General features: G+C 40.7%; 1 protein-coding gene across 3 annotated transcripts in view; it reads left to right on the top strand.

Annotated features, from left to right (window-relative positions):
- LOC144755373 (copine-5) overlaps positions 1 to 24,601 on the top strand; it is a 1,407,230-nt gene that overhangs the window by 654,141 nt on the left and 728,488 nt on the right. For all 3 annotated transcript variants that reach the window (XM_078644209.1, XM_078644208.1, XM_078644207.1), the window contains one exon: positions 5,359 to 5,462. In XM_078644209.1, the coding sequence (XP_078500335.1) occupies positions 5,359 to 5,462 (104 nt within the window). The remainder of the gene's footprint in view (positions 1 to 5,358; positions 5,463 to 24,601) is intronic.

Below are 24,601 nucleotides of genomic sequence, written 5' to 3'. Positions count from 1 at the left end.
TCACCAATATGTCCCTCGAGATATGACAGAGTCTAGACTAGTTGCATGTGGAATGGCTACACCTGATCTGTTTCTAGATCTCATCCCGGAGGACAGGACAGGCAGCGACCTATGTCCAAAGCGCCGCCAAGGACCAACTCTTGCCAAAAGGATTATCCTTGACCAGAGGAATTGGCAGACACTGGACCTTGCTCTGATTGGTGCATGTGGCGGCATTTGAGTGGGTCCACTTAAAAGAAATCTGTGCCCGTCTTCCAAAAGAAGCATTAAATAATGATAAGGCAAAAAGAAAGTATTCCATTGTGTAATACATTTTGGACATTAATAATTCATGCAGTTGGTGCGGATCATAGCTCCTCTTTAAATGTAGAGCAGCTCTGTTTTGCTTGTGTTGTTGCTGTGCTTTCATTGTTGTTGGCCTGTTTTATGATCCGCTTTTCATTGTGAAGATGGAGTCTACATTTTGAATCAATTGCGGAAATGTCAGCTGAATTTACTTCATGAAATACTAAAAGCACACATTCTCTGAACCTTCGGAACCCTAATTTTTCGATGCTCGGAAAATGATTTCCCTGTAATAATGTTATCAGTGTAGTTACTTTCCCAAACACATGTTTTTGCATGCATAACTATAGTGCAGGAGTTGCTATCTTTTTCAGCAGCAAGTATTGGCAAAGGCAACAGGTTTCACTTATTGGATCTATTGAATTTGTCAATGTTTTTTTAGCCATGCTGTACAGTATAGCAGCTGCTGTTGAGCATGGCTATTAAAAAAGCACATGATGACAAAGCCACTGTATTATTTTGTAGTAGTACGCATGAGTGCACACAGAATGACAATGGAGTGTGTTTTTATTTTAATTTACTGATCAAAGTGGATTTATACATTTTTTTAAAAGCAGCAGCAAGCACTTTTTATGAATGTTGCGCATAAGAGATTTAAAAAAAAATCTGAAGAGCATGAGCAGGTTGCAGGACTAGGTTAGGGAGGGTGTAGAGGGTGTAGAGGGTGAAAAAACATGGCGCTCGGGAGAGAAACAGCATGGCAGGGCAAGTTGGTAAAAGCAGCACAAGCAAGAGAGGACCAAGCAAAGGGAGAAACTCAGATGAAAGCGAACGTGGAATCCGTGGGCAGGGGTAGGGGGGAAGCACTCATCTGAGATAGAGCAACACGAGTACAGGGGGGGAGAAGCACATGGGTGAGGAAGATCAATGTGGAGGTTGCAGAAAAGCACACAAGAGAGGCATCTGAAAACACATGTACTCTCATGGACTGCTTAACCAAGAAAAAAACAGCAGTTCCGTAAAAGCGAGCAGTGGACCCATAGAAGCCTGTCAATCAAGGAAATGGTGAGGAGCCAATGCTCCATGAGTAGGACACACAGCCTGAAGCATGAAAAGCCTTTGAATAACAAGCAGACAATTGGGAATGACAGTAAGTACAATCAATGGTATGCAAAGCGGGCTGCAAGCCGCTGTATGTCTTTCGCAACCAGACAGCTGCATTGTCTGGGATGCTCAGTGCACTGCCTGGTAGGCTCTCCTAAAAAATACTAGTCACTAGTTTACCTTTTGTTGGAAGAGCCAAGCGTTGGTAGGGGAAAAATAATTTGTGTAAATATCTCAGTATTCCTTTTATTATGGCAAATATCCCTCTGATGTAATAATCTTTTTGAAATTATTTAGACATCTCTACTATAACTTTTGTGTGGTTTCTTCATGTGTTTTCTGTTTTAGGTTTATATTCCAAAAGGAAAAATTATCAAATGTAACTGCTTTTTCCAATTTTTATAATGGCATGGACTTAAAAATACAGACTAGGCTGTAAGAAAAACAGGTGGGTGGAAACCATAATGGGTCTGCGTGGTATCACATCCCATCTTAGGTCTTGCCTACTAGACAGCGCAAGCTGCATAGTGGTGAAAAGGTCTATTCAGCATCGAGCCCACCCACTGCTTACCATTGGTTCTCTTTATTGCCATTCTTAATTGCAGGTTTTTATTCTTTGGCTTTTATGGGCTTTCTTCCCTCTTCATGTGTTTGTTTCTTCCCTGAAGCGTAGCCCAATTACTTCGGTCCTTTCACGGCTTACTTTGCAAGCACTACTTATTTCTTTTTGGTTAAGTACTCCATAAGGCCGCATGTGTTTTCCTGCAGTATAACTTATGTACTTCTCTTGCCTTCTCTGCATCCTCCATGTTGGTCTCTCTCACCTCTGTGCATCTCCGACGCCCCTCCATGAAGTTCTCATTCTGGTGTGGTTTTGCCCTCACGTTGCTTTGTCACTCGTGTGCTTCTCCACTCCAGTTGCACAGATCTCTCTCTTGCCCATTTGCTTCCCTTCTTCCCACACTCCCTGTTATGCTCTCTTCATGTTGGGTTCCTTCCAACCCCCGCCAGACCTCTGTGTTGCTTCTAACCACCTCCGCCATGCACTAACATCCCCTGCTCTCAGTGTTGCTTTGCTCAAGCTCTCACCTGAAAAAAATAAACTAGTTTTGCGCTACTTTTTTTTCTTTTAATTTACCGATCCAGCTCGGATCAGTAAATAATATCAACAAAAAAAACATGTCATTTTGTAGGCACATCCATGTGTGGTGCGCATGCCTACAAAGTGCTGCAGCTAGTCACATCAAAAGCTTTTTTTTTCCTCAGCCAGGCTGCACAGCATCCCTAAAACATTTGGCATAGCCAAAAGGTACAAATGGCAAGACCAATTGGCTTTGTCAATGCTTGTTTAACTTCTAGTCACAGCCTTAGCTAGTCTTCTACAGACCCTCCTACTTTGAGTAAACTAGGTTACTAAGGCAACGGCTAATTTGTATTGGTTAGAAAAAAACTGTATGAAGTGTCACTTCCTGTTTTTTGGGATGACCTATCTTTTTTAGTCTCTAATGTAGGCGATCAAAGGAAAACCAGGAACCATAGCAATACAAATCTAAATGCAATAATTGAAAAATAAATTTGCAAAAGATCTCAAAGAAACAAAAGTGAATTAAGTAAAACACATACATAGGCATACAGGTGAACGCACACACAAACACACACAGACCCCAGGCATGCGCCAGCAGTTTACCCAGGAAACAGATACCCAAGACAATACTTGACAGAGTAACCCACACATTCACAGATCACCGAGCCTTAAAGCTCCCCACGCAGACCCACATGCTTATTAATTAGCGTCTATAATTGCATGTACTTGCACAAAAACAATGTTTTCACCCACAGAAATTGTTTTGCAGTTCACACCAATGGTAGGAGTGAACTATAATGTAAAAAAAAAGTCCTTGGTGCTACAACCATCTGCACAGTGCATTAACACATAACTGGACTGCCAATAACAGGTCTGAAGTGCAAAAGAATTCACAGGTTTTTTCTCCAATCACACTCACAGTACTTTGTGTTTGCATGGATCAGAATGCTATCGGATAGGGATCTTTCTTAGCTCTCAAGAGATCCTGCTACTAAACCTTACAGTGATCACCTGTTCGCCTCCATGAGGAGTCCTGACAAGGTCTGTGTGAGATTTCTGTTGTGCTCTCATAATATGGATGATTCATGCAATTTACAAACTATGAAAATGTCACAAATAATGCCAGAGCCAAATTTCACTCACATTATTGCTGTAGAGGACTAGCTCGAGCAGAAGATATTTTATGGGAAACGGGCTCAAGCAGAAAATGTGCCGCAAGATAAATGTTCTCAGCAAACCAGTCCCCTGCTGGCATAAAGGGATTTGTGAATGCTAAGTAAGCTCTTGCCCACAGTTTTTATTTGAGGTACCCTAAAGCGCTTTCTGCATAATTTACTGGTAATTTCACATAATTTTCCTGACATGTTGCATAATTTCAGGGGGAAAAAATGACAAGTTCTTACCATGTTAGTGAAAGGGGACTTCATTTTCAGTATTTATGATGTAACATTGAAGTCAGCCACCACCCTATGACAAGACAGCACTACCACTACAACAGGTGAACTTAGTGCAACGATGTGACCACAAGATGGCCTGACCATGCCCGATATATTGACTGAATTAACAATTTCATTTGTTTCGAATGATGTACTCACACATGCTATTCTTATCCAAATTATACTTATCTGTATAATGTGCAGGGCTTTAAGTGGGATGAAAAACCTGAGGGGTGGAGTCTCTCAAAGGGGCGTGGCCGCTGTAATTAAGGGCGTGGCCCAAAAACAAGTAAGCCAAATATCTCTGCTTAGCATAATGTGCCGTCCGACTGATACTTTGCTGTTTCTGTCATTGCATCCAGATATATAACACAACAAGTAACATTATACCTACAACCAGCCGGGGCCGGTAGTGGGAGTACCTGCCGGGCGGTGTCGTGGAGAGGGGGAGGGGCAGGGTGGGGGGTAGCAATGTATGGACTACAGAGTTTAACAGATAAGAACATATAAATACATAAAACGAATTTCGTTGCGTGCACTGCATCACCAAATGCGATGCAGTGCGCACAACGAAATTCGTTTTATTAATTTATATGTTTACTTACCTGGTAAATTCTGTAATCCCTACAATACTACCCCCCACCCTGCCCCTCCCCCTCCCCACGTCACCGCCCGCAGGTACTCCCACTACCGGCCGCGGCTGCCTACAAGTCATGACTATTGGCTTAGTCAATAATTGTTAAGATAAATAAACAACAACTATGGCTTCGTTTTATATAATATTGAAAATGCTTCAGTTCTGAAATGAGACTGTGAAAGAACTATAATGAGTCTCCGAAGTTGCTTAAAAGGCAGTGAAGAGTGGTATTGCTGTAGAGTTAAGACAACAACGTCATTGTAATGAATATTGTCAAAGATGCACCTGTTTACAGCTTCACTGTTTTACCTCTTGCATCTTCACAACTTCCTTGCTCTCTATTTCATGAACACTTTCAGTTGTCTTCAGAGAAAAGTGCAAATATAAATACATCAAATTCTAGTGTTGCAAGATTCGGGATAACAAAAGTGCAGCATCTCTGTTGATTTCCAGTCAGATTACGACGGGCGGGCTGACTACGGGTTTGACTGTGTTGCAGCGGGGCGCTGGCGTAGCGACCTACTACAACGCCGCAAAACTTGTAGGCAGGCCCTTAGCATTTTCACAATTGGTGGCATAACCATGCATGATGCTGCACTCACATGACAGTGATGTGGTGCTCAAGCAGGGCTCTTGAGGCACACAAAGTAGGCTTACACTTTGCTTTCACAGAGTGCTCACACTACTTTGAGGTGAATAATCTTAAAAATGTATGCAGTCTTGTACTCACCGAATAAGTGTGTTACTCCACAACACTGGTGCATTGTCCAACCTTTTAATTTAATCTCTTATGTTTGCCTCTTCCTTTCTAGTTTGGGAGAACCGAAGTAATCGACAACACTTTGAACCCCGAGTTTGTGCGCAAGTTCATCCTGGACTATTTCTTCGAGGAGAAGCAGAACCTGCGGCTTGATATGTAAGTTGGATAACTTCTAATTATTGTACTCCTCACATTACCTCCTTTGCCATCACTGGGGAATCTGCAGCTCAAACACATAAGTAAGGTTCAGCCACAGCCAGCACATGGGCAGCCACCTTTCATGCACTACTTCCCATGAGCCAACTGTTTGGAATGTCTCCATGGTGGCCCCTATGAACTATCTGTAAATTCTGTATCTTATGGGCAATGGTTGCTTTACAGGAGTAATGTATTGAGCACACCTAGAAGGAAGATTAGAAAAGCACACAGGTGCTGTATTCAACAATTAGTGTGTCCTGTGTCCTCTCTGTTGTGTTCACAAGTTGAAAGTCCTGCAGGTACGGGAGTTGACAAGTGAGCACAATTTTCAACTAAACCGTTATTATGTATGAGAAAAAACACATGACTGTACTTTCAAGATGGAAGATGAGTAGCTGTAGCTTAGAAGAGCGAGGTGGTACCTAGGTGTGTTCGGGATCTTAGCAAGTATCACAGAAAGCATTGACGTGGGTATCGGTTGGACAGCGGGCAAACGTTATCTTGCTATTAAATTATGTGACTCAAAAGCGAACTCAATACTTTTAGAATGCAGCACATTTATATACTTGAAGTCTGGTGACCTTTGAAGACTCATATGTTTCGAGGTTGGTTCCAGTGCTAGACCAATTCCTTATATTTTTAAAGTTTGATTTCAGTGCTCTACCTGAGCGGTCCCTTAGCGAGTGTCTGTCTGGTGAGAAACGCTTACTCAGTGGTGTGAATATGAGATAATCGGAAATATTGTTTCTGACTAGATTCATCATGGGATTAAATGATAGTTGGGTGCCATTGCTTGCACTGCACGAGTCATATTTTGGTATTGTTGACTATGTTATGATTAATAACCGTAGTTACACCTTATCTCAGATCCTTGAATTTGTAGGGACCGCCTACCATAAAGCTAAGGCTGCATCTGGATTCCCACTACTCAGGATACGAGGTGAGGGGCCTACAATGGGACGCTTGGTTTCTGAAGCCGTATAGACCTGCCTAGATAGTTTGATCGAAGAGTGGAAGTAAAGATCACTTGAGGTGGTGTGCAGGGTGTGTTGGGACACAGCTTAATACCAGTATAGGAAGCACAATAATCAAAGATTGCATGGATCCACAAGACCACGACCGGAGGAAGATCCTTCTCCTGCATCGCTGCGAATGCCTGGAACTCCCTGCCTCTGCATCTCAGGTAATCACCATTGCTGTCTCAATTCAGGAAGGACCTTATGATCTGGCTCTTCAAATGAACCTCAAATTCCTTCCCCCCTGTTAATCTCCCTACCCCAGCACCTTGAGACCCTAACGGGTGAGGAATTGCGCTTTACAAGAAACCTGATTGAAGGGGATCCAGGGCCAGGCAGGTGCTTAACCACTGCACAGCCCATCATGGTCTGTGAACTCCCAGTTGTGGCCTGAGTACCCTCTCCTGGCTGAATATTAATAGAGACTCACATTATGCCAGCAGCAGGACACAAGATATTGAAGCCACTGCAGGACCCTAGGCTCCAAGATAACAGAGAGACAAGCAAACACTGGTGCAAGATGCTTTCCAGGTAGAGACACTGGTTCTGGGGGTAGCTCACCTGTACATGAAATAAATATCACTGTTCCCCAGCAGCATCTCTGGTGTTTGGGACTTAACATTTCTCTAGTCTGTCCTTTAAATCCAGTAGTACTGGCTGAGGGGTATCCACACAGGTGAGCTTCTAGAAGGCAGGAGCCTGAGCTACCAGTGACAGAAAAATATTTTGCTCAAAGTACATACACATAGAGATGCAACATCAAACAAACATGAAAGCATGTATTTATGCTTATTTATTTTAACTGATACTTGCTACCTTAGCATTGCAATGCTATTGGGTTTCATCCTTAGATAAATAATTGCATGTGTGCTGATAGTGTGTTCTTTCCAGACGTACAATATTCCTTCGTGCATTGCAGTGGAGGTAGAAGAACATGACACTAAAATATTCCTGTGGGTTCACCCAAGATGTGATTGATAGTGCCTGGAGTCAGTGGTTGAAGATTCCTTAGCCAAAAAAGACAATGTGAAGGGGACTGACCAGCAGTCACTTAGAGTATATGTAGAATGTAATATATATACTATCAATGGTGCAAGCACCATTACATGTCAAACCTAATAAGGACTGGCAAAGTCCATGGGGCAAGGTTAAGCTGTTGACTTTGCTAATGCTTGTTGGCACTGGCACGCAAACTCATTAATTAGGGCACAAGGGCACACATGCTTAGCAATCTTGGAATGGGTGCTTTTTAAAGAAAACTCATTCAAGTTGGCCACCGATGTGCACGTTTGTGTGTGTTTGCATCGTGACACATGATGGGTGATAATGTTAGAATAGTAAGTCAAAAAGAAGTGTATGCTAAAAAGAATCGAAATGCCCAGCAGCACTGTGCAGTGGCCAGGCCCTTGCAAAATAAATAAATTAATAAACAAGCAACACAGCCAGCAGAATGAGTAGGATATGGAGTGGGGAAAGTGGAAAAAAAACTAGTGGGGGATTAACAGCAACGTGATGCGTGCACTTCCCTAGAATGCTCAATAATAAATAAAAGAAAGAGTCTTCTCAAGTTTAAACATACAACTCATCCAGTTGGGGAACTATAAGGCAAACATACTCCTGGATGTTACAAAGACAAGAACAAGAAAGAAAGCCATTGACACTGAGATGGACCACACAGCAACCCAGACAAGAACAAGGGGGTGACCAAGAGCCCACTCTGAGTATATGTGATATGTTTGAAACAATAGGTCTGCCTACAGACACCTAATTCTGTCTGGATTCGAGACCTATAAAGTAAGCATAGGTAGGTCAGCATAGGTAGGTCAGCAAAGTGTGCTGCTTATTTGCCCACATACAGTAGGAAGACTTTATCCCGAAAAATAGCATATCCCGTGAGACGGGCAATGTCCCTCAAGAATACCAGTTCTTCCTGTATGCTTATGCCACCAAGCAGATGTGCACCACAGCCCCATGGCCTGCCTGTGCGACAGAGTCAACACTGATAAAGCTGTTTCTTGCACCCATCAACCTAGCAACTATTCTGAATGGATAAGGGTGGCAGTCACCAAGCTGGCTCGACCCCAAACTATTAAACGCCATAGAAGTAGGCCCACTGCACCCTGGTTCTTCTTTGAACTCAGGGAATTAAACCAGAAATGCCAAAGACGGGTGCAGCTGTGGAGAAGGAACTATCACAGTGAAGAAAATATCAGATATAATCTATAGATCTAAGACTACAAAAGGTGATCATTATTAAAAAACTACTTCTCAGAAAAAAATCAATCAGCTAAGAACTCCACGAGAGAACTTTATAAAGCATTTCAGGTGCTCTCTAACCTAACCACCAGTTGCACACTGCCCCCCAACCAACCCATTTGTGAAAAGCTAGTGGAATGTTTGTAAAAACAAAGTGCAAGAAATGCATGGAAAATTGAACTCCATTTGTGTGGCCAGAACCCCGGCCTTGGTTTCAAACTGGGTAGCTCCTAATACAAATGAATTCTGTCAGTATTCTCCGCTCACCTTGGAAGAAGTAATAGAACTTATGGGACAAACGAAGCCAAGATCCTTACCTGACCCCTGTCCACCAAAAATCTTACACAATATAGTAGGGACGGTAGTTCCTCCACCTACTACATTATTAAATACCATCATCAACCCAGGTCACTACCCTCCTATATGAAGACAGGCCTCCATCCTCCCATTGCTTAAGAAAACTTTGCTGGACCCAAATGAGGTGAAGAACTATTGTCCTATATTTATCCCCCCTCTTATTGGAGAAAATTCTCGAGAAGCATATGAACATCACACTGAGTTTTCGGAGGTGAATGGAATTCTGGATTCTGCACACCTTGGCTTTAGACCAAACCACAGCACAGAGTCAGCTCTGGTAATGGCTACTGAGGATCTAAGAAGTGTTCTGGACAACGCGGGGAAGGCTGCGATGATCCTGTTGGACTTATCAAAAACCTTCAACATCATAAGCCAATCAGTCCTGCTGGATTGCTTTGCAGAGATTGAAATTGGTGGTTCAGCTATTGATCTTCTACAATCTTTCCTCTCCGACAAGGAACAATCAGTCACTTTGGGGGACTTTGTAACTAAGCCTTGTTCATTGCCGTGCAGTGTGCGTCAGGGTTTGTGTTTGAGCCTAGCCACCCCCCCCCCCCTGACTAGGTTAGTCCACACATTTGGCATTTCAAGAGTTGCATAAGTAGATGACACACAAATTGTGTGAATTTATAGCGATGTAATCGAGACTGTGCACCTTTTAAACAACTGTATGGGCATAGTTATTGATTGGATGAGAAGCCTTAATCTGAACTCGGATAAAGCCGAGGTTCTTCTTTTTGGGAAGGACATTACCTTTTGAGACCAATCTTGGTGGCCTCAGAAACTGGGCCCTTCTCCTACTCCGGTATACACAGTCAGGAATTTAGGGCTGAATTTTTACCCCAGCCATTCTTTTAATGAGAACGATGAACAAACGTATCTCATCTTGTGTTTTTCTGTTGCGCACTCTAAGAAAGCTTCATTGGCTCCTAGTTTATAAAAGATTAGCTTTTAAGGCTCTCTGCTTGGCACACAAGTCTGGGCACGGTAGAGGCCCTGATTACCTGATGAGGGAATTCACCTGGGGCCATATTACGGTATGGGCAAATTTTCCTGATTAGTACTGGGCGTACCTTTCAAAAGGTGCCCCTATCGCTAACCAGGATAATTTGCTGTATTGTAGTTCATGCTCTGGCCCCCGGGCAGCCACTAACACCCTGCCCTCGGCGCAGCAATTGAAGAAATCACTCTGTGTTTCACAATGCAGGCAGCAGCCCATCTGCACTTTGAAGGGGGATTAGCGATCCCCTTGCAGGTGGGTGCAGTGAAGACTGCACATATCTGCAAGGGGATGTCTGGGGGGTGCATGGGATCCCTTTCCCCCCTCAGAGGGCTGCTATCAGGGGGTGCACTGACGATGCCTCACCTCTTAGGTGGCGCATTGTCAGTGCACCTCCTGACAGCTTCTTTGCCTCTGCGCCCGCGTCTGTAATACAGCGGCGGTGCAGAGGCAAATAGATTCCCTCATTTGCATGGGGCCATGCCCCTATGCAATTGAGGGAATACCCTCTGAGGATAGCGCCTGTGCTTTATGTGCGCCAGCCGTATCGGTATTACAGAAGGGGCCACACAAGCATCTGCGGACCCTTCTGTAATGCCAAAGTGCCCCGGGGGCATGCAAAGTGGACTCAAATGCCTATTGTGCCCCGGGGCATTCCAGTATTACTGCCCCAAGTACACTCCTAGCAGATCCTTGTGCTCTACAGTCTCCATAACAGTTAATTTAACTAAAAGTAGTAGAGGGACATAGAGTGGTGGAGGTTTTGTCTACATCACGTGCCAGCTTTGGAACAATCTACCGGGACACTTCAGATGTCCGTCTAACCTGCCCTGTTTTAGGACAAATCTCAAAACCTTGCTGGTTTCTCGTCCCTTGTGATGAGGGCTGAACTGGCCACAGCAGGCACCAGGTGTTTCTCTGGTGAGTCGGAAGGGTGGGGGCTGTTTTTGGTACAGGGGGCCGGTTTGCAATATCGGCCCCCTGTACCAAAAGCAGCAGCATTGCTTTCCACCAGCACCCCTGTGCGGCGGGCCCGACTCAGTTGCCAGGTCTGGTTTGCATTCCCAGCCCGGCCCTGCTTGTGATCTGTTATATGCTCCTTGTCTCAGTACTTAGGGGCCCATTATGATCGCGGACGGACTTGAGTCCGTCCGCGACCATAGAGGAGGAGGGAACCTCCGCATGGCCTGCGGAGTTCCCTCCTGTCCAATTAGGATGTGACCGCCACCCTGACGGTCACATCGTCTATTTTTACCATTGCGGCGGGTGCGGCTTCAAGCTGCACCCGCCGCAATGGTAAAAATGCATACATTGCATTTGTATGCAGAAAACGGCCGGCACCGTGCAGTGCCTGCCGATTTCTGCATACAAATGCAGGGGGGTACCATAGGTACCCCCCATGTGCACCCCCCACCCCCCATCACCCAGGGGGCCCGCAACGGGCCCCCGCAGTGAAGTTCCACATGCTTTTCCACGGCGGAAAACTCGCAGTGGAAAAGCATTTTTTAAAGCCCATCCTAATATGGCTGGCGGTCTCTGAGGGACACCGCCACCATATTAGAGCTTTTCCGCCGCGGTTGTAAGCCAACGGCGGCGGAAAAGCTGCGGACAGAAACCAGGACCCACCAGCCAACCTAATGTGGCGGTGGGTCTTTGGTGGGTCCGCTGCGTTTTTTCCGCATCCTCCGGGCCGGCGGTGGCTTCCGCCGGCCCGGAGGATGCGGAAAAACCGCAATCGTAATAGGCCCCTTAATCTGTGCTCTGTCTAAGTGCTTAATCTAGCAGATGCCAGCACCTATGTGTGCTTGGACATTTGCGCGCTATATAAAATTACTGAATATCAATATCAGATTGACAGAACTATGCTTCCGGGAGACTCCCCAGAACTGATCTGTCCTTTCTACAGCCTCCCACAGTCATGCATATCTGCAATCTAAAGCCTGTTCTCCCTGCACTCTCCCGTGGCAGGCCTTTGATTTTTACCCAGTTGCTTGCTTCTGTGCCCGCACCTAGCCTATAAACGGCGGGTGTGATCTGAACTTCATGGAATGTTGCAGCTCAGGACAGAAAGTTATGGCTCGTGTAATCGAGTGTTTATAGCACGTGTTTTTGATCCTGGATAATGCAAAATATGCGAAATGAATAATATAGATATGCATAAATACTTTAAGAAAAGAAAACTACAGTCTCATTCTGCATACTATATCCATGCCAAACCAAGACATGATCGTTGGCATGTTGGCAGAAGTCGACAGGACTCCTTTTGTCTTAACGTTAATGCCATACTCCCTTCTATGTGACTAACATGCAACTCTCAGTAGTCTGCGCACAATAGGCTTTCCATCATGATGGCTAGCGAATGTATCCCCAAAAATATATTTTTTCAATAATTCGTCAGTGTCTGAGTACTTTACGTATTGTTCTTTAGGCCAGCTGTCCTGTCGAGTGCCTTTCTCAAAGACCAATGGTTTCTGCCTGTTTCTGGCCCCACCCCAACCATTCCACATTCCGGGTGTGGTCATTCTCTGGTTCCAATGAGCCCCGCTCCAGTACGTGACAGCGTGACCCAGTGCGAAGTAACGGAGCGCTGGACCAGAGGGCCCACGCGTACAGGTCACTTCATTTACAAAGCGGGAGGTAGCAGTAGTTCTAATGAGCACGGGGCAGTGTCTTCTCAACGCACGTAAAGCGCCTGTGCCACCCCTGCTATTCCAGTAACGCACTAACACATACATCCGTACACACGCTAGTACCCACGCACCTTCGTCTTGTCCTATCGTACTCCTGCTGCCCAGTGATCCAGCGCTCTCACCAAAATATTGCACAAAAGACACTATCTACTACCACAAAACTTACACTACAACACTAGGCCCATAACAACAATAGAGCGCTTGAATCATGAGGCGATAAGATCTAAATATAGTTGTTTAAACCATCTGCAATAATCAAGACCAGCTTGTCATTTTAGAAAGTTTATTTTAACACATCTAGAAAAACTTAGGTTTTGGTATTTTATTAAACAAGCATTAGAAAATGTTATAAAGAAAGATTTATTCAGTATTAATAAAAAGAGCATAATTCAAGAATTATTATTCATTAGCAAGAATAAGTAAAATTAAGCATTTCCCAAAATCCTAACTATATCTCTGTCTCTACCCTCATCACCTAGTAATAAAGTAATTAATAAAAACTCCTGTCCTCACGTGTAAAGTCCATCAGCATAACATCGTCCTCCAGAATTTCTCGAGCGTAAGCCAACTATGTGTTCTCTGAACCTATTCTTATACCCTAATTTTAGCTGAGCTAACTATTTTTCACATTCCAGCAGACGAATTCTAGTTCTCCATTGGTTGAGCCACCTCGTACCACAGTAAACTGTGACACCTCCTTCTTACATGTCCGGGCAAATTCACTAGTCCATTGTTCATTTAGAAGTCTTGGCAGTTCTTCCTTAGGCTGCTACATTTTGTAGCGACAGCTTCCTTTTAACCTTGAGCTAGTCAGCTCTGAACTCCCGTGGCACGTTAGCAAACGTTAGCAAATTTCTCCAAAAAGTCATCTTTTTAGCAGTTCAATCCAAAACCTTTCAAAATAAAAGCTCAGAGGCCTTTTCCATCCTTTCAGAATTATTTTCACTTGAGCCATTTTCATCATTAGGCCTCTTTCAGAAAGCGTCAATTTTCTGCGCCACCTTCCCTGCGCCACTTTTAAAAGGGTACTAATTTTCTGCAGCCATCTCTAAGCTTCATTTGTAAAACTATTATATAAACAAACACAAAGAAAAATTAATGAAAGAAATACAGTTTGTTCTGTTGCCACCCATCATTGCTAATAATTAACCCATTAGTCTAAATTACCTAGCAGTAAAGCACAAATAAAGCAGCATTTTATATCTACCAGTCTTCATAAATCCAGCAGGGTTCTTTATGCACCTATAAAGAATATAGTGACACCACATAGACAAGGGAAGCAAAATAAGCACATGCCATTATTTCAAAAACAGCTGCTATTAGTTATGACATGACAATAGACAAGATTAATTTATTATTTTCCACATACATAAGAATGCAACATAATGCACATTTATGAGCACACATGTTAGTTTCCCATGTGTTCTGTAATGTAATGTAACTTTAAACTAGGTTGAATTAGCATACACATATCACAAATTGTTAGCATTATTAATTTATTTATGGAAATGTGACTTCACGGGTTTAAACAGAATTCTGTTTTCTATCCCGCTCCATCAACTCCCTCATCTGGTGATTAACAAATCACCACACCACCACCCAATATTTTAGCAAAGATTTTATCTAAGATGAACATGATTCAATTTCACCTGTGTTAGTATTTCTACAGACTTATCTCATCAGTTTATCTACAATTCTCATATTGAGTTTTAAGAAACCCCTCTATTTCTATTTCATTCTCTTGTGTAACATGCAACTGAACTTCAATAAAAGTGTTGTAAAAACTATAACTAATAAAATGTCATTATCTTGCTTGTCATATTAACCTTAAACTTCTCTTTGTTAATTTCTAAAGGAAAAATAACCTAAATTAACCAAAGCAGAATTATATTTTCATTAAGCTTGCAAAGAAAAATAAAACAAAAATGTTAAAAATTTTACCTAAATTTTCTAAAAATTTCTAACACCCCCCTTTTTCAAATTTTTTTTTTTTTTTTTTTTATACTTAAACCTTCTAACAGTTTTTCTTCGACCTAATGTCACAAATTAATTTTTCAGCTAACAGAATTTCTTCGACCTTGTGTCATCTAACACATTTTCTTCAGCCTTATGCCAAAAACAGAAAACCTAAAAATTTAACAAGTATGCACCTCAATCATTGTCACCTTTGTTTTCAATCTCTTTTTGACTCTCATTATTTACCTCCATTACAGGTATCACTTCTATTTTCTTTCCTGCCTCACTTTTCTTTACAGCATCTTTTTGACTTGATATCTCATCAATCTGTTCCTTTGATCTGTATCTCAATTTGAATTTTAGGCCTTCATTTTCTCCTAGCCATTCATCACATTTTCTTGGTAATTTCTTCTTTTGCTTGGTCACATTACATTCTGTTCTCCAAGCTCCTTTTCTGAATTTTCTTATTTGAGAATCTTCATCACTTTCATCAGTTTCAGTGTCAGATATTTTCATTCTGGACTCAGGTACTTCTTTACTCAGCAGCTTCACTCCGTTAGGAACTTCATCTTTGTAGCTGGTACTTGGCAATTCATCTTCTTCTTCTATTACCTTCAACTTCCCAGTTTCAGAATTCCTGTTCCTGCTTTCAGAGCTACTTTTCTGCTTTTCAATACTCTCCTGGTCTTGAATCACAATCTGATCACATTCTTCTTTTGCTTCTTTTTCTGGCAGATTTCCATCATTTTCTGAGTCTTCTGTCACAATTTTCAAGTCTTCTTCAATCAAGGCTTGTTTTCTATTCATGTTCTCCAGATGTCGACCAACTTGTCGATCTTCAAGATCTGGATTCTCTTCAGGCTCTTCTTCAGAATCTGAATCATCAATTGTGACACTATCCTCATCAGGATTTTCAGGTGTAGATACACGAAAAGTATGGCCAGTGTCAATCCACTTCTTCAGTCTTTTGCAGTTCTCTGCATTTGTCGTGACAAGACTGACTGGCCTCCTCTTCTGCCACCTTAGCACTAGACAATTTCTTTTTAGACGAACCTTTTTCCTGATCCTTTTACCTGGTAACAGATCAAGTACTTGCTCTTTTTCTCTTGTTTGCACTTCAGTTTCATCTTCATCAAACACAGTAATCATTTCATCTGATAAATTCCTGCAGTTCTCCAAATTGATGCCATCATTGATAGTCATCATTCTTTTCTCTGGTATGAATGTCTGTCTCATGACTTTGTCCATCATAATATCACGTGGACTTAAATCTGTCTTTTTATCAGTAGTGTTTCTCAGAAACATCAAAACAAGTGGAAGGATATCTATCCACTTTGTACCTGCATCTAGGCACATTTTTACATCTCTGTCTTTTATAGTAACATTCTCATGCTCCTCAACACCTGAAATTTCTAGTTTATCTGTACAATGGAGCAATCTGTTTTCAATATGTTTTCTGTTATCTGATAACTTTGCAACAGTAATTTCATCATCATGTCGCATCTGAAATGTTTCAACCCATTTTGTAATCAAACAGTAAATCACAAAAATGTTGCACAGTTTGTAATGCAGTGACATCTCACAAAAATCCATTTGTAATCTAGTCAATGAATCACTCTCCTGTAATTCCGTTCCCAATCTCATAATTGTTCTCTTAATTGTATTCACTTGCTGATAAGTCAGACACCTCTGGTAAAGAAATTCTGCAATTTTATGGTACATATTGTCCATGTCAGTAATCATGCTATTTGGTAAAACTACTCTACCATCTTTGTGTGACAAAATCTCATTCTCATCTCGCTGTCTAAAATCTGTTCTCAACCATGTGTTTCTCAACCATGTGTTTTTCTCCTCATGAGTTGCTTCATCTTGTAAGCCTTTGACTACCTGCCATGTTTCAACTGCAGATGTTAGTATTAGTGAACTCAAAGCATGTTCATCATTTATTTTGTGTGCTGCACATATCACGACAGCAAACCTTTCTGCCAATTGAATATCATCAATCAATCTTTTAATTAAATTTGCATTTCTGAAAAGTGAACCTGCAGAAGTCAATGTTTTAATCTGTTTATCAATTGTGTCCTTTACTTTGATGTCTTCACTTAAAAGAACATCATTTTCATTCCAACATTCTGGAAGTGCATTTAATCTTTTTGGACTATTTTCTTGATCTTTAATTAATCCTGTATCTGTTTTGTCTGTCTGTTCATTAACAAAAATTTGCAATGGCAATGAAGCCATGTCAATCTGCTGAACCATTACCTGTCGCTGTATTTGTAGCTGTTCATTTAGCTCATTTATTTCAATTTCCTTTTCCTTTGACCATAATTTTGACTCGTCTGACTGTGTCAATTCAATTAGGTTAATGTCAGACTTCTCACTTACCAGAACTGAAGTCATCTCTGTTTCTTGTTGATTTTTGATCCCTACCAGTTCAATCTCAAGTACAATAGAATAAACCTTTTCAGTTAATGGGACCTTTAAAACTGCGGAATTAATTTCATCTTTTCCCAGCACAGGCACTATCTCTTTTTCCATAATTTTCATAGACTCCTTCAAATCATTTGATGAATTTACATGATCAGGAATATTAATTCCAGAAGTATTAAGCATCTCATCATGCTTTTTTGTTGCATCAATTTTAGTAGAAGTCTGAGCTGGCACTTTATCAGTTTGATCTGACACTTTTGGCGTTACATTAATCTGCTCTGGGGGTCTTCTTGAATTTCTGTTCAGATCCATATTTACGATATCAATTTTACATTGATCAATATTTTCTACTCTGACACCTTTATTATTTATTTTCGCTAATTTGGGAATTTTTAATTTACTTTCACATTTAGCAACAACCTTTTTCATTTTCTTATATAATGAAGACATTTTCTTTAATTAATTTGGTAAATATACTCTCTAAATTTGCCTTGCAGCGTTTGTTGATCAATTAATTAATTAATTTAACAAGGTCAGGTGAAGTAAAACTTTATAACCTGAACAATTTAATATAACTCCTAATTTACCGGTATCACTAATTTTAATTTACCTGTAAAGAAAAATATCAATTTGCAAAAACAATAGCAACGCAAATTTTTTTATTTATAATAATACCAACATATAATCACATGTGTTTTAAGTGTACTTATTTTTCACTTACACACCTTCTGCAACATATACCTGTGAAAAAAGAAAACCTGACTTGTTTTGCCTTAAATTTACATATAATGTCTTGCTGCTACCTTGAACACAGCGCAAACTTCCTAATTACACCAATAATTACAGTAACTAGTAAAATGCTTGGAAATATTTATTTATTTAATTATGTTGCACTACTACTTAATATTGTATTAATTAATAATTAATTTCCTTATTTTAATCACATTTGATGCAATTATCTTAATATATCTGTTATATTTATTCACTAATTAATAGCAAAATGTTGTTGTAAATATCCAAAACAATTAATAAAATGAAGCTTAAAATGAAGCTTTGGGCATTTATAATGTGGAAAATCTAAATCTTCAGTAAAAAGTAAACAATATGCATCATCACGAGTGTTTTGACTAATCAGCATATGGCTGCACAGCGCTCAGCCAACCAGAATGCCTGCTAGAGCCTTAACCAATCCGGTCGCAGCCCTTCTATGACACTGCGCCGTCTGAGCCAATCAGGATAAGGCTCTTCTCGAGCAACAATAAACAAATCTCCCTCAACCAAGCCTCCTAAAGAAAATTTAGGTTCAGGAGGCGTAGCGCGATTTCACTATGCGCACCAACACTCTCTTGAAAACAAAAATAAAAATCTAATCATTTAATTACACACGAAGGTCTGACCAATCAGGTCACAGCTCGTGACAACACACGTCACAGTCAGCTCCTTGTTCACACTTGGGAGAAGTTCGCCCAGTCCCAGCGCGGCTCACGGAGCCTTCCTTAGTCAAGCCTAGACGACTTCGAGGCTCACGAAGTCTCAACCAATCATGTTGCGGCCTTTGTGTGACGCTACGCGTCAACAACCAATGGGTGCGCGGCCTTGTGATGACGCGCTCAAACAAGGGCGTCTCCCTCTATGACGAGCACTCTTTACAGCCGCAGTCAGTTTCCTTTCACACACGCTCCTTTCTATGCGTGTAACACCCGAGGCTAATGTACATCCCGAGGCAACAACAATTTAATATATGGACATTTGCAATTGCTAAACTACCTACGGAGCCTCGCCCAATCAGAGCGTGGCTCACGGAGCCTCGCCCAATAGGAGCGCGGCTTTTCTATGACGCGTCGATGTCTTCACCAATGGCAGCGCGGCGGCTGACGTAGGGAGCTGCTGCAGACAGCTCTCTCTCGTACTCGCGCTTTAACGGCCCCCCTCCTTCACAAAATGCTCCGCATTCACATAGGACGATACAAATTTTAACGAAACTCAAAGCAGCTTATTTAATCCACTGCTCATTTTATATTTAGGGATTCTCACATAATACAAGATACCAACAACGTACTCAAGCTAATTTCAGCACTGCGCTCCAGCCAATTAGCGCGCCGTCTCTGTAAGCTCTACCTATTTTATCACTGTTGCTACTGTAGTCTCTCCTCGCGCTCCAAGTAACACAACACTCACAACGTGCTAAATGTAGCGCGATCAGGAAACATTCACAAAAGCCAGAAACCACTTTAATATAATACTTGCACCTCAGCCAATGAGAGCGTTACTTTGCTCTGACAGTCCAGGGCACAACAACCAATCAGAGCGCGGCAAGCTCTGACGTATGCAGCTGCTGCAGCTGCAGGCTCTCTCCTCACACGTTCCCACTCCTAAAACCAGCCCCTCCCTTACAATTTTCGATTGGGGCACAATTTAATGGTTTTAAACTACGGAGAACAATATAATACTATATTTAAAACGTGGAATGTTTATAAAATTAATACTAATCGCTTTTTACTTACTTAAAAATGTTTAACAACGTTGAATACCTTAATTATAGCCTAATTAACACAGAACATTCTAAAATGCTCCTGAATGTTTTAAAATAGCACAGTTCACCTTTTTATACTTTTCAACTATGCTGAACACTTTTGAATTGAATTTTATTAGCGTGCAGAGCTTTTAAATGTATTTAAACACTGCACAATATCATAAAAAGTCTTAGAATGGTACAGACTTTACCTAGAACATTCCTAAGTACCTTAGAATTTCTTTTGGTACATTTTAGTGAATATATAAAACGAAACTCATCTGTCTGCTTCTCTAATTAGGATAGTTTACATACATTCAAGTATCCACACTTCGGAATAGTCGGCGCTATTCACACTAAGGATAATTTACATTTGCCAGTAGAGCAACTCTTACCCTACCCTTCTAACACGTAAAATATGAACTCATTTTCCTCTGAACGCACCGCGAAGTGACAGTATCTAAGAGTTCCACTTGAACATACCTTACAAAACAATCACGCACTTTCACACTGAAAATTCCCTAACTTCAGTCACACATGAAATCCGTACAGGACTCTCACCTGTTTATAGAAATCATGCACCGTTAGCAAAATAACACCGTTATCCGTACAGGGCTCTCACCTGTTTATAGATATAAAACATGTACCCGTACAGGACTCTCACCTGTTTATAGATAATCATGCACCGACATTACCCTGCCCTTCACTCAAGCTTGAATATAACTAATACTCTTATCACAGTGAGTTTTATGGAAGGCGCTTTGTCCCTATTCTCATGCTGCTCTAATTTCTTAGAAAACCCTCACTATTACAAGATTCACACCTAGCCCTAAAACTGTGTTGCACGGCGACAACACTGTATTGCACGGCGACAATACTTCTGGTACACGGCGATACCAACAGTGATACTCGGCGATATCACAGAAACAGATCAGATATTCTGCATGACTACCTTCTCATCACACAGTTTTTGTACCGGTACACACATAGCACAAAATTAAACAAACTCAACATGTGTTAAAACTTAATCCTATGAATTTACCAACATATATGTATCATGCATGTAACATGTATGTCAAAAACAACATATATAAACCATCCTCTGCTACCAGAAATTGATCCAGCGCTCTCACCAAAATATTGCACAAAAGACACTATCTACTACCACAAAACTTACACTACAACACTAGGCCCATAACAACAATAGAGCGCTTGAATCATGAGGCGATAAGATCTAAATATAGTTGTTTAAACCATCTGCAATAATCAAGACCAGCTTGTCATTTTAGAAAGTTTATTTTAACACATCTAGAAAAACTTAGGTTTTGGTATTTTATTAAACAAGCATTAGAAAATGTTATAAAGAAAGATTTATGCAGTATTAATAAAAAGAGCATAATTCAAGAATTATTATTCATTAGCAAGAATAAGTAAAATTAAGCATTTCCCAAAATCCTAACTATATCTCTGTCTCTACCCTCATCACCTAGTAATAAAGTAATTAATAAAAACTCCTGTCCTCACGTGTAAAGTCCATCAGCATAACATCGTCCTCCAGAATTCTCGAGCGTAAGCCAACTATGTGTTCTCTGAACCTATTCTTATACCCTAATTTTAGCTGAGCTAACTATTTTTCACATTCCAGCAGACGAATTCTAGTTCTCCATTGGTTGAGCCACCTCGTACCACAGTAAACTGTGACACCTCCTTCTTACATGTCCGGGCAAATTCACTAGTCCATTGTTCATTTAGAAGTCTTGGCAGTTCTTCCTTAGGCTGCTACATTTTGTAGCGACAGCTTCCTTTTAACCTTGAGCTAGTCAGCTCTGAACTCCCGTGGCACGTTAGCAAACGTTAGCAAATTTCTCCAAAAAGTCATCTTTTTAGCAGTTCAATCCAAAACCTTTCAAAATAAAAGCTCAGAGGCCTTTTCCATCCTTTCAGAATTATTTTCACTTGAGCCATTTTCATCATTAGGCCTCTTTCAGAAAGCGTCAATTTTCTGCGCCACTTTTAAAAGGGTACTAATTTTCTGCAGCCATCTCTAAGCTTCATTTGTAAAACTATTATATAAACAAACACAAAGAAAAATTAATGAAAGAAATACAGTTTGTTCTGTTGCCACCCATCATTGCTAATAATTAACCCATTAGTCTAAATTACCTAGCAGTAAAGCACAAATAAAGCAGCATTTTATATCTACCAGTCTTCATAAATCCAGCAGGGTTCTTTATGCACCTATAAAGAATATAGTGACACCACATAGACAAGGGAAGCAAAATAAGCACATGCCATTATTTCAAAAACAGCTGCTATTAGTTATGACATGACAATAGACAAGATTAATTTATTATTTTCCATATACATAAGAATGCAACATAATGCACATTTATGAGCACACATGTTAGTTTCCCATGTGTTCTGTAATGTAATGTAACTTTAAACTAGGTTGAATTAGCATACACATATCACAAATTGTTAGCATTATTAATTTATTTATGGAAATGTGACTTCACGGGTTTAAACAGAATTCTGTTTTCTATCCCGCTCCATCACCAGCAGGAGCACAGCAGCAGGCACAGGAGCTGGGATAGCTCGGGGATCCTTGAGTCAGGAGTCGCAGAGCTGGCTCAGCTTGCCCCTGCTTTGGGCACCACTAGTCTGGGCATGAGGGATCCCAGGCTGCGACATTTTTTTTATTATTTATTTAATGCGATTTTATATAGCGCGAACATTACCCGAAGGTGTCAGAGTACTTTACATAAGAACCAGTTGCGTACTCAGGATTACTTGCGTTGCATAAAAGATACAAACAGAAAAAAATTGCAAATGTACAAGTTATAGTCACACAAGGAGGAGCACTCAAGGAAGGGATACGAATGGATATACTGTAAGAGTCACATAGGAATGGTAGATAGTTCAAAGGTCTACTGCATGTACTAGTGATTAGAGTTATCTCTATATACATAGGGAAGGGATACGAATGGATCTACTCTAAGAGTCACATAGGAATGGAAGAGAGTACAAAGGTCTACTGCATATACTAGTGATTAGAGTTATCTCTATATACATAGGGAAGGTATACAAATGGATATACTCTAAGAGTCACATAGGAATGGAAGAGAGTACAAAGGTCTACTGCATATACTAGTGATTAGAGTTATCTCTATATACATAGGGAAGGTATACAAATGGATATACTCTAAGAGTCACATAGGAATGGAAGAGAGTACAAAGGTCTACTGCATGTACTAGTGATTAGAGTTATCTCTATATACATAGGGAAGGTATGCGAATGGATATACTCTAAGAGTCACATAGGAATGGAAGAGAGTACAAAGGTCTACTGCATGTACTAGTGATTAGAGTTATCTCTTTATACATAGGGAAGGGATACGAATGGATCTACTCTAAGAGTCACATAGGAATGGAAGAGAGTAGAAAGGTCTACTGCATATACTAGTGATTAGAGTTATCTCTACATACATAGGGAAGGTATACGAATGGATATACTCTAAGAGTCACATAGGAATGGTAGATAGTTCAAAGGTCTACTGCATATACTAGTGATTAGAGTTATCTCTTTATACATAGGGAAGGGATACGAATGGATATACTCTAAGAGTCACATAGGAATGGAAGAGAGTACAAAGGTCTACTGCATATACTAGTGATTAGAGTTATCTCTATATACATAGGGAAGGTATACGAATGGATATACTCTAAGAGTCACATAGGAATGGTAGATAGTTCAAAGGTCTACTGCATATACTATTGATTAGAGTTATCTCTTTATACATAGGGAAGGGATACGAATGGATATACTCTAAGAGTCACATAGGAATGGAAGAGAGTACAAAGGTCTACTGCATATACTAGTGATTAGAGTTATCTCTATATACATAGGGAAGGTATACGAATGGATATACTCTAAGAGTCACATAGGAATGGTAGATAGTTCAAAGGTCTACTGCATATACTAGTGATTAGAGATATCTCTTTATACATAGGGAAGGGATACGAATGGATATACTCTAAGAGTCACATAGGAATGGAAGAGAGTACAAAGGTCTACTGCATATACTAGTGATTAGAGTTATCACTATATACATAGGGAAGGTATACGAATGGATATACTCTAAGAGTCACATAGGAATGGTAGATAGTTCAAAGGTCTACTGCATATACTATTGATTAGAGTTATCTCTTTATACATAGGGAAGGGATACGAATGGATATACTCTAAGAGTCACATAGGAATGGAAGAGAGTACAAAGGTCTACTGCATATACTAGTGATTAGAGTTATCTCTATATACATAGGGAAGGGATACGAATGGATATACTCTAAGAGTCACATAGGAATGGAAGAGAGTACAAAGGTCTACTGCATATACTAGTGATTAGAGTTATCTCTATATACATAGGGAAGGTATACGAATGGATATACTCTAAGAGTCACATAGGAATGGTAGATAGTTCAAAGGTCTACTGCATATACTAGTGATTAGAGTTATCTCTTTATACATAGGGAAGAGATACGAATGGATATACTCTAAGAGTCACATAGGAATGGAAGAGAGTACAAAGGTTTACTGCATATACTAGTGATTAGAGTTATCTCTATATACATAGGGAAGGTATACAAATGGATATACTCTAAGAGTCACATAGGAATGGAAGAGAGTACAAAGGTCTACTGCATATACTAGTGATTAGAGTTATCACTATATACATAGGGAAGGTATACGAATGGATATACTCTAAGAGTCACATAGGAATGGTAGATAGTTCAAAGGTCTACTGCATATACTATTGATTAGAGTTATCTCTTTATACATAGGGAAGGGATACGAATGGATATACTCTAAGAGTCACATA

This window comes from Lissotriton helveticus, chromosome 5_1, assembly GCF_964261635.1.
Source record: "Lissotriton helveticus chromosome 5_1, aLisHel1.1, whole genome shotgun sequence".
Classification (NCBI taxonomy): Eukaryota; Metazoa; Chordata; class Amphibia; order Caudata; family Salamandridae; genus Lissotriton; species Lissotriton helveticus.
The sequence above is the reverse complement of the archived record's forward strand: the minus strand, read 5'-3'. Positions and strand labels throughout refer to the sequence as shown.